We start from the raw sequence: 9,940 nt of genomic DNA on the forward strand, positions 1-9,940 counted from the left end.
AAAGCAACTAGCACAGAAGAGTGCCATGCTACATTTGAGAGCATGGTGGTTCCTTGGATGGTTTAGAAATTATCTCTTACTCCTTGATTTATATGCATCTCTTATGATTACGCTAGTTGGTAGTTTACCAACTAAAAGTGCGTATACTGCTTAGCTATGTCAATGTTTATTCAGTATAATTTTGTATGCATACTTTTTGCTTTTTAGCAACAGTAGTAGCAGTGTTAATGCTTCTTGTAGAATTTTTAATAAATTTTTCATAGGAAGCCCATTTCTGGTTACATTAAACAGGAAAAGGACAAATAACATCTGGCAAAGGGAAATCATAGCTATTGATTCCCCGACATAGTGTTAAAACAACTCACAGATATGGCTGTGAGAAAAATACAGCACTTGCTTGCTGATACGATGTATTAGTTAGCCATTTGTTGTATGTTGCTGACAGCTTTATGGATGTTTACAGTTAAAAGGATGATGCTGAAGTGCTGATACTAAGAATTGTATAGCTTTTGCCTGTAATAAAACAACCAGGATTTTGTGTAAGCTTTTTTGAAATTGCAGACATCTCTTTATGTTGCATCTTCTTATAAACTGCCATTTACCTCTTTTGGATTACAGAAGTATCTGTTTATTCTCTGTGGTGTGTGAAAATTAAAAAAAAATGTAAAAAGTTTACTTAAATAAGCTTATTATTGCCAGTGGGATTTAGACTTTGCCCTTAAGAGTCAGATTATTTTTTATTTTTGAGAAGGGTTGGCGATTCACTTGATTATCTTTCATAGATCAAGACTGATATTTTTACTTCTGACGGAGAAACTAAGTGTTCTGCTACCTGTTGGTAGGTAAAATGGAAGTTGACATAATCAATAAATACTACTTTAACAGAAAGTAGGAGTAGAAAATATTTTTAGTTAATCTAAAATAATATTTTATTTCAGTTTATATCCTGTATTTTCAATGTTGAAGTGCTAAGACTACCTTTACAAAATGGTTTATTGAAAAATGCAATATGAAAAATCATGAAGAATGTGTGAAATTAATTTACAGTTATTTCTCCACAGTCTTGTTCCATGTATGGCTGCTCACTGTGTGTGGCTTACCTTTTAAAAGAAACCTTGTAAAATTATGCATTTATAACCTAACAGTAATCTGTCTGTCCTTTACTTGTCTAGTTGTTTTTAGGTCTCTTCATTTTCTTACCCCCTTACTTATTTGTCCTGTAGCCATACAGACTCCATCCAGGAACAAAATGAAAAGCATTTTTACCTCCACTAGTAGTGTAGAGCTAATACTCAAGCAAATGGCCAGTTCAGTTCTTTTTAGCTGTTATGTTATCAACAGCTCTTATTTTTCCATTAGTATCCATATTTCATAGTGCATGGGTTTGGTAATGCGTAGGTTATGGATGACACATTTCCTGTTGCTAGTACCAGACCCTCTAGACTCTTTTTATGTCTCTAGACATAAAAAATATGAACAGGGAATTGCCCAGACTCTGACTTGTCCTTTACTGAAGCAGGCAAAGGGAACCTTCTGACCTGCTCTTGCTTATCTGAAGTCATCACTACAGAGAGATTTCTTTCAAATATGCTGCGTACTATCAAATATAGGTACAATATCCATGTAGGCTGTAATAGCAACCAGTAGAAATACTGGATACTTACATGAGATGTAGTGTTGGTCCTGGAGAGTGGAGCCACATTATTGTTTTTCATTTATGGTCACTCAAATTTTTAGAATCCTCCCTGATTTACCAGTAAAGCTTCTTTAGATGCCTCAAGTTGCTATTCCTAGTATGTCAAAAGAGCTGTCACCTTTGGTAAAGCTGATTTTCACCTACCTATTTAGCACAAAAGGTTGTTTAAAACTTGCAGACTCCCTGCCTCTGCTTGCCCAGGGGAGCTGCTGTCTTGGTGGAGCTGAGGGCCTCGAGCCTGAGCGCATTTGCAGTTGGTAACATCATTTGTGCTGTTGGCAAAGCCCCAGGCAGGCACGCTTAAACCTTCCTAATTATACACTGACAACACCAAGTTCAGCGTAAGACACAAACTGACATTGTGATTCAGAAATACTGCAGTCAGCGTAGGGGGTAAATACAGGTTGTACGACTGCTTCTTTTTCAGATCATTTGCCAAGGGTGTTTCAGAAACAGCTTGAATGTGTCCTCCCTAAGAGTCTGGGATGAGGCTCCTCCCGCTCCTGCTGAGGATATGCAGAAAGAAATTAAGACTTGTGGAGGAAGGAGCGCACGTGGTCCTCACTTCTGTGCTTGTTGAGGGCAGCCCTGCTGGGATGTGATTTTTCATCAGCAGATGCAGACTCTTTTATAAATTTTGCATTAAAGAGACATTTGATAAAATGTACAAACCCTGTTTGAAGCAGATTGCTGTAGCGCTGCAGTGGCAGAAATGATGAGTGCATCTGTTGCAATCCTCTTTCTATGTGGTCTCTGGCTTCTTAGATGAATATGCACCTCTGTAGCTGGGAACTGCATTGATCGTCAGTCTGAAGTGAGCTAGTCATCAGAGGTAGCACTTGAATGCCTACATCTTTAATGTAGATATCAGCCAATACCTAAATAGGTACCCATGTCAAGGAAAAAAGTCAGGATTTCCTCTCCTTAGCATAAGTATCCCCATTAGTTCTTTTCCTTGTACATACGCACAGTGTGTGTGTGGGCATCACACTAAATCGGCACCATCAAATCCTGCTGAAGGAGAAATGGATATGAAAAAGTAAAACATCTCCAATTTAAGCCTTCCAAAAGTAAAAGATTTTACGTTACTGAAAAATTTAGCACCCTCAGCATGGAAGTCTAGATAGATGCAGTGATTTTTCTCCATCGTATATACTGTGAGTTTGTCATCGTTGTTGTTTATGGTTTATTCACATGCTCACACAAGATGGAAAGTGGCTGTGAATTCATTTTGCAGAAGATGCCTGCACCTTTGAGACTTAAACTGCAGTCAGCTGCATTCCACATCACTGGAATAGCATTTATGGGGAATTGGCTATAACCGGCTGGAACCAGTGTTTTAAGATTAATTTAGGTTGTTGGGATGGTAAGGGCATGCATATGCCTTTCTGCAGATCAGAAGCAATTCATTAATAAGACCCTCCTTTGCTCACTGTCCAGAAAACAAACAAACAAACAAACAAACAAAAAACAGATTTTTAACACTAGGATTAGGATGGTAAGGTTACTTTTTAGTAATTGCCTTAACTGGGTTTACTCTCTTGTTTACAAGTCTTGTCAAAAGGGTTAGTTTGAAAAAGAAAAGACAGTAAAAAACTTAAGACTCTGTGTTTACCACAGACAAATATTTGGTGTGTATTCTAGGTGTATTTTCTTGCAGCCAATGTGTGCCAATTCACAGAACATTTCAAATACGGTCAAAATGGTTAGCAAACAAAAATAGCCTCTAAGGTTGTTATGAATTTATGTGTAAAAATTTAAAATTTTGAGAGTCAGAAGTCCGTAGGGACTAGTGTCCTGGCTCCAACAGGGGGAATAATCACAAGTCTACTGAAGAGTAAGAATAGGGGAAACGTACATCTTCTTGTTCTGGGTTGCTCTCGCAGCTTCCAGTTATTTTTGGCTGTATGTATTTGTGTGCTAAGTAACTGCTAGTGGTTTTCTTTCTCAGTTTTGCCCAGTTTCCCCTTTAAACATGGATGAGCTTTTACATTGTGCAGTATCATTTGCCAAAGAATTCAACAGTGTAATAAAAACCTATTTTCTTTTATTTACTCTGAATCCGATTCTGTTAGCTTCACTTGATGCTTCATAATTCTTGTTTTATGAGGGAATGTTTAATCAGTCCCCATATACTCTAATGATGTTGATAATCTGCTTATACCATCTAAGCTGCTGCTTTTTTAGGTGGAAGAGTCCTAGATTTTGAATTCTTGAGCAAACACCATATTATAAACTCTATAGAGGAAATGGCCTCAAATTGTGCCAGGGGAGGTTTAGGCTGGAAATTAGTATACATTTCTTCTCAGAAAGAGCAGTCAGGCATTGGGACGGGTTGCCCAGGGAGGTGGTGGCATCACTGTCCCTGGGGGTGTTTAAGGAAAGGTTGGACGTGGTGCTTAGGGACATGGTTTAGTGGGTGATATTGGTGGTAATGGGATGGTTGGATCAGATGATCTTGAAGGTATTTTTCAACCTTAATGATTCTATGATTCTATAATATATTTTTACTTTTAAATATATGTTGTGTCTATATTTTAAAGCAATGTTTGCATTAGTGTTTGTTCTGATTTAAAATAATTTTAAATATAGAGTGTATATAAATTGATTTTTTTAAATCATATTTTTATAGTTATATCAAAGTATGGTTGCTCAGTATACAAGCTGTATTAATTGAGATTTTAAAATACACATTAATTCACTGACAGTCTTTGCATAGGTTTGGTAAGTAATTTCCATGAGCGCATTTTTTTTATTTAAATACTGGCATGATCTGGAGTTGTAAAAGTGATAAAAACATATAGTCAAGTTTTTGCCGCCTATTTTTATACACATTTCTCATTAAACCTTGGCTTCTCTGCATTCCTCCCACTCCTGTCAGGCACCGCTTAGATTTACCAAAGCAGTGCAGAACAGGCAGTGGCCTTGGCCCCAGGAAATGTGTTCAAAGGATCTGATTTCATAGGATCATAAAATCATAGAATGGTGTGGGTTGAAAGGGACCTTAAAGTTCATCTAATTCCAACCCCCTGCCATGGGCAGGGACACCTCCCACCAGACCAGGTTGCCCAAAGCCGCATCCAGCCTGGCCTTGAACACCTCCAGGGATGGGGCATCCACAGCTTCTCTGGGCAACCTGTGCCAGTGCCTCACCACCCTCTGAATGAAGAATTTCTTCCTAATACCTAATCTGAATCTCCACTCTTTTAGTTTATAGTTATTACCCTTGTCCTATCACCACATTCCCCAACAGAGTCCCTCCTCATCTTTCTTGTAGGCCCCCTTTAGGTATTGGAAGGTCTCCCTGGAGCCTTCTCTTCTCCAGGCTGAACAACCCCAAATCCCTCAACCTGTCTTCATAGGAGAGAGGCTCCAGTCCTCTGACCATCCTCATGGCTCTCCTCTGGACTTGTTCTAGTATGTCCACGTCCTTCTTGTGCTGGGGACTCCGGAGCCAAACACGCCAGGTGGGGTCTCACGAGAGCAGAGTAGAGGAGGAGAATCACCTCCCTTGCCCTGCTGGCCACGCTGCTTTTGATGCAGCCCAGGTTATGGCTGGCTTTCTGTGCTGTTGCCTTCTTGTGTTTACAGTCACCTGGAGACAAATACATTGCAAAGGCTTCCCCTTTCAGACCAGATTTTCAGACAGCCTTGAAGAGTCAGACGATTGTAAATGTTAATCAGTTTAAACTTACTGGACTATTCAATCTTAAGTGTGGACTGCCAGACACAACGGAGAGTGTTTTGTATGCTCTTTTGTTGTGTATAAAGACACAATGATCTTGTTCATGTGTGAGTACAGATGCATTGCTCTGCCTCTGCATTGCACGTGGACATCTTTATATCCATAGTGTAGCTCAGGCGATTAATGGTTTTATGCTGAAAAAGGTATATTAGGTTCAGACTTGCCTCTCTCCGATTTGTAGGTTTTTGGCATATGAAATTGCACTAATCTATAGGACTTTTCATTAACTGAATAATAGCCTAAAAAAAAGTAATTTAAATCAGACCTCCCATCTGCTGTTAATCTCATTACTGTAATTATTGTTTGTGCTTTATGTCCATAAAATTAAATACTAAAGCGCTGGGTAAAGTTGCATCCTGTGTGCTGGTCAAGAATAGAGCATATGGAGCTCAGAAGTGGGGCAGAATACCCCTCCAGCCTCCCATTTCAGAAGAGATGAGAGTTGTTTCGATAATGGCCTATTGCACTTACTGCAACTGCTTATTGCTACATGATGCCAACGCCAGGAATTTTATTGTCTTCAGAAGGAAAGCATCTCAGTAATTAACATGAAACAATTCAGAGGAACTTTTAAATAATGGAAGACTTAGAGTGGACAACCTGAAGCGTGCACAACCCTACAGTTGTTAGAACCATTCTGAATACTGGGTCTAGAACTGCTGTGCGCCACTGCATTTTAGCTTTGTAAACTGTAAGGAGTTATGTAACTAATCGTGAGAATGCTGAAGACTTGGAGGAAATTGTTTAAGATTTGAGCCATGACAAAGCCATTCTGTTTTTCTGGAAAACTTCTGAAGTTTGAAAGGAAGTGAAAATTGTAAACTATAAGGAATAATCATGTATTAATTAATTACATTAATTAAAGATGATAAACAATTTTTGGGAGAATAGCCTCACCTGGCATCTTTTATCTGAGGCTTTGTGCTTGATAAAGTATAGTATTTTTTCATGCTATGGTATTTCATCTGTTGTCTTTTTCCTTTTTTAATTATATTTGATGTTGTGTGGAATGTTGTCTTTTCCAAAACTGAGCAACACATAATTTTGTTTCTTATCACATGTATGCTTTCAGTCATCATGCTTTCGCAGAATAGAAACATATATTCATTAGTCTAAAATTATTTAGATACAATAAAGGCCTTTCTTCTAAAAGAATTTGTCATTACTTCAAAGGAAGCTCTTTCTTCTGAAGTTAGGGGCAGATTTCTCATTCTCAGATTCAGATCTACTTTCATACAAAGAACTACCTGATAGTTCCTTATAAATGCTGTTCCTCCATATGTAAATGTAATATTGATTCCTCTAAATAAGTGCCAAAACTTGGGATTGCCAATCATTCAAGGGGAAGTTACCTATCTGTTCTGACTTATGCCTTAAGTATCCTGTTTCTTTGACTACGTGTATAGGGAAACTGGAGAGAGTAGTTTCCCACATTAGACGGTCCATGTTAACCGGTGTGCATGATCTCACAGTGTATGCGTCTGAGTAAGAAAGATATTTAACAGGAATTTTGGTTTTCTGAACTGGTAGATCACAGTGATGTTTAATCTTCCTAATAAATAAATACTGCAAAATGTATTGCAAATTGATAGTTACATCTCACTGAGCAATGGTAGTGAAAACTTCATGGAAGCGAGAACTGGGTTATAAGCAAGAAGTGCCTGTTACAATGTGCTCGTGGTAAAGGTGGGGGCAAGTGGTGGGTGCTGCCTGTTACACATGAACAAGAGGAAGCAAAGCTCTGTGCTGTTTTAGCTTGGACTGAAATAGAGGCAAGGAAATTTTACATGTCCTGAAAGGTATCGGGATTAAGTGCTTTGTGATAATAATTAGATTGAAAATTGCTTAAATTCAACTGTCAAGTGTCAGTGTTGTGCCCTGTGGTTAGTCAACAGCTCTAGCTGAATTGGTCTTAGAGTGGTACCGAATCACAGGATTTTTATTACTTGCTGGTATGTGAGTATGTAAGGCAATGCATCGTTGTTATAGAAAATGAAACTAAAGCTAGACAGAGACTTCTTTAAAACAGAAGAGTTGCTTTGTAAAATAGGGATTTAATTACTTTATTTGTTAGTTGATAGGATGAAGTCATATTGACTGCTGTCCACCACTTCTTTGGCCCTTTTTGTGTTACATGCATTGTTTTATTGTACTTCTTGAAGTGATATGACACCTAAACTGATCAAAACACTGCATTTCAAGGAACCTAGAAAAGATTTATATAAGACTTCCAAAATGAACTGAAGTAGAATTTAATGTGTTCTGCAATGTTATTTGTAAAGCCATAGACCAGATTTTCAAGAGAATATGTGCTCTCATGTATCAAATAGCCTCCTTTTCTTCTGAGGCATCTGGGGTGTCTCACAGAAATAGCAACTGTGTGCACCAAATCTTCTTTAAAATAGATTGTATTCTGAAAATCTAGTCCTTGTGAGTGCTGAAACTCTGGAAAATCTGTTTGAGTCTGGGAATGTTGTCAGTATGGAATGTAATATAGCGTATTAATGAAAATGACCAAAACGTGTTCTGCTCTGACCTTCCTCAGGGTGTCCTTTTTGATATGGAGGTAAGTGGCGTGGTCCATTCAGCACTGGGGACTGAGAACCTGTGAAAACTGGATAAAGATTTTCATATAATTCTAGCTCCGTTATTAAACATTCTTATTCCTTAACTTCATGCAGGTCAAATATTTACACTAAAGCAAGAGACTGCTAAAGATGCATCTTTACATATTCTGAAATATAGCAAGTATGTATCATTGTTATTAATCCATTCAAAGTACTATATCATCTTGCTTTCAAGGTCACACTGTGCAGACAGACCAGTCATGGCATGTTCTGGTTGATGGATGTATCGAGTAATTCATTTTTAATTACTATGGATTTTTCATTCTTCGTAGGTTGATGATTCCAGTTGTGATGCTGAACTACTTTCCTTGCTCCTCAATGCCAAGTTAGTGGTAAAGTGCATATCTACTGCCTTCTACCCTCACCTTATTGACCACTTGCTGGCTAACCAGGAAGAAGGAGGCTGGGATGTAGAGGAAATAGCAAAACAACTTAAAGAAGCAGGGTTCAGTGCAGAGGCGGGGTCTCTCTTGATGTCTCATCGCGGAACTCATCCTGCACTCAGGACTTTTACTACTGCTCTCCAGGCTATTCAGCATTGGATCTAAAAATGTTGGATTTATAGATTTCTCTGTCTTTCTTCTGGAGATCATCTACAAAAGGGAGAATTTATTGTTCCAGTGAAGTAACAAAGTTAGCTATCATTACCTACATTTTGCAGAAAATTCAAACAGCACACTAACAGTGAATTCCTATATACTTGTAGTGTTTAAAAAAATATATATTGGTGTGGACAGTGTAATTCTGTTACATACTAGCAAAACATTGAATATGATTAAAGTTTTCATAAAGGAGAAGAACATCAAATGATTACATTGACATGTAAATAAAACAATAATAATCTGACAGGTTATATACAATTTGTGTTAATTTCTGTAAGTAATTTACTTTTTGTCATAATGTAAAACTAATGTAAAAATACAAAGATATATGGAACAAAAAATCAGAATGAAAATTAATTTCTGAGAATTTCAAAACCTTAAAATTTAGTATTGTGCAATGTTGTTGCCACAGCTTTTGTTTGCAATCAGTAAAATATTTTGCATTTATTGTCTCTCTTTTTCTCCTTCTTATAGATAGCTAAATATTTTCTTTAGCCACTTTTTTCTGAAATTCCTTTCTCTTCTTAGTGATGTTTATTCATAGGGACAAGCAGAAATTTTCTATGCTTGTGGACTGTTTTAGACTCAGAGGTATTTTTCTCTACAATTGGGAAGCCCTATCTCAAATTTTCAACGTTTATTTATACCTATTATGAATGCACTTTTCAAATATTTCCAAGACATGACAATTTCCAAATGCCTTTCTGTCTTAGTAAGTCAAAAGATTTCTAATTTGTTTTCTGTTTGTTTGTTTTTTTTTTTAATCAAGGGCATTGTCTGTTTATTACATTGTCTGTACTATCAGAAGGTTTTGAAGTTCCATGTGTTAATAGAAATTTCTTGTTAAAATGAATCTGTAAATCTTTTCCCTAATTTTGTGTTCAGATCTAATTTTGATGTAATAATGCACAGAAACTTTAAACACTGTAGGATCATAGTATAACACACGTTGGAAGTGCTATCTAGGGGTTTGACCTCCTCATTGTAAGAGTGTTAGTTTAATGTCAGAGCAGGTCACTCAGGGCTTTATTCAATCAAGTCTGAAAACCTCTAAGGATGGAAACTGTGCAACTCTACCCCAGGCAGGCTGTGTCCCCATGTTGAAAAGCTTTTTACATAACACCTTCTTGTTTAAACCTGTCTTGTTTCAGCACCTGCCAGTTGTCTCTCCTCCCACCATGCACGTTGTGAAGAGCCTGGCACCATTGGCTGGATAGCCTTCTTGTAGGTATTGGAATGCCACTATGGGGTCCTCCATAGCCTGCTCCCC

At 37.6% G+C, this 9,940-nt stretch overlaps 1 protein-coding gene across 2 annotated transcripts in view; it reads left to right on the forward strand.

The window, feature by feature from the left end:
- The window catches only part of NBAS (NBAS subunit of NRZ tethering complex), a 191,295-nt gene extending 181,864 nt beyond the window's left edge, over positions 1-9,431 (forward strand). For both annotated transcript variants that reach the window (XM_083828259.1, XM_083828260.1), the window contains exon 52: positions 8,341-9,431. In XM_083828259.1, the coding sequence (XP_083684385.1) occupies positions 8,341-8,616 (276 nt within the window). In that variant the 3' untranslated portion in view covers positions 8,617-9,431. The remainder of the gene's footprint in view (positions 1-8,340) is intronic.
- The last annotated feature ends 509 nt before the right edge of the window (positions 9,432-9,940 follow it).

This window comes from Anser anser (assembly GCF_964211835.1).
Source record: "Anser anser genome assembly, chromosome: 3".
NCBI lineage: Eukaryota > Metazoa > Chordata > Aves > Anseriformes > Anatidae > Anser > Anser anser.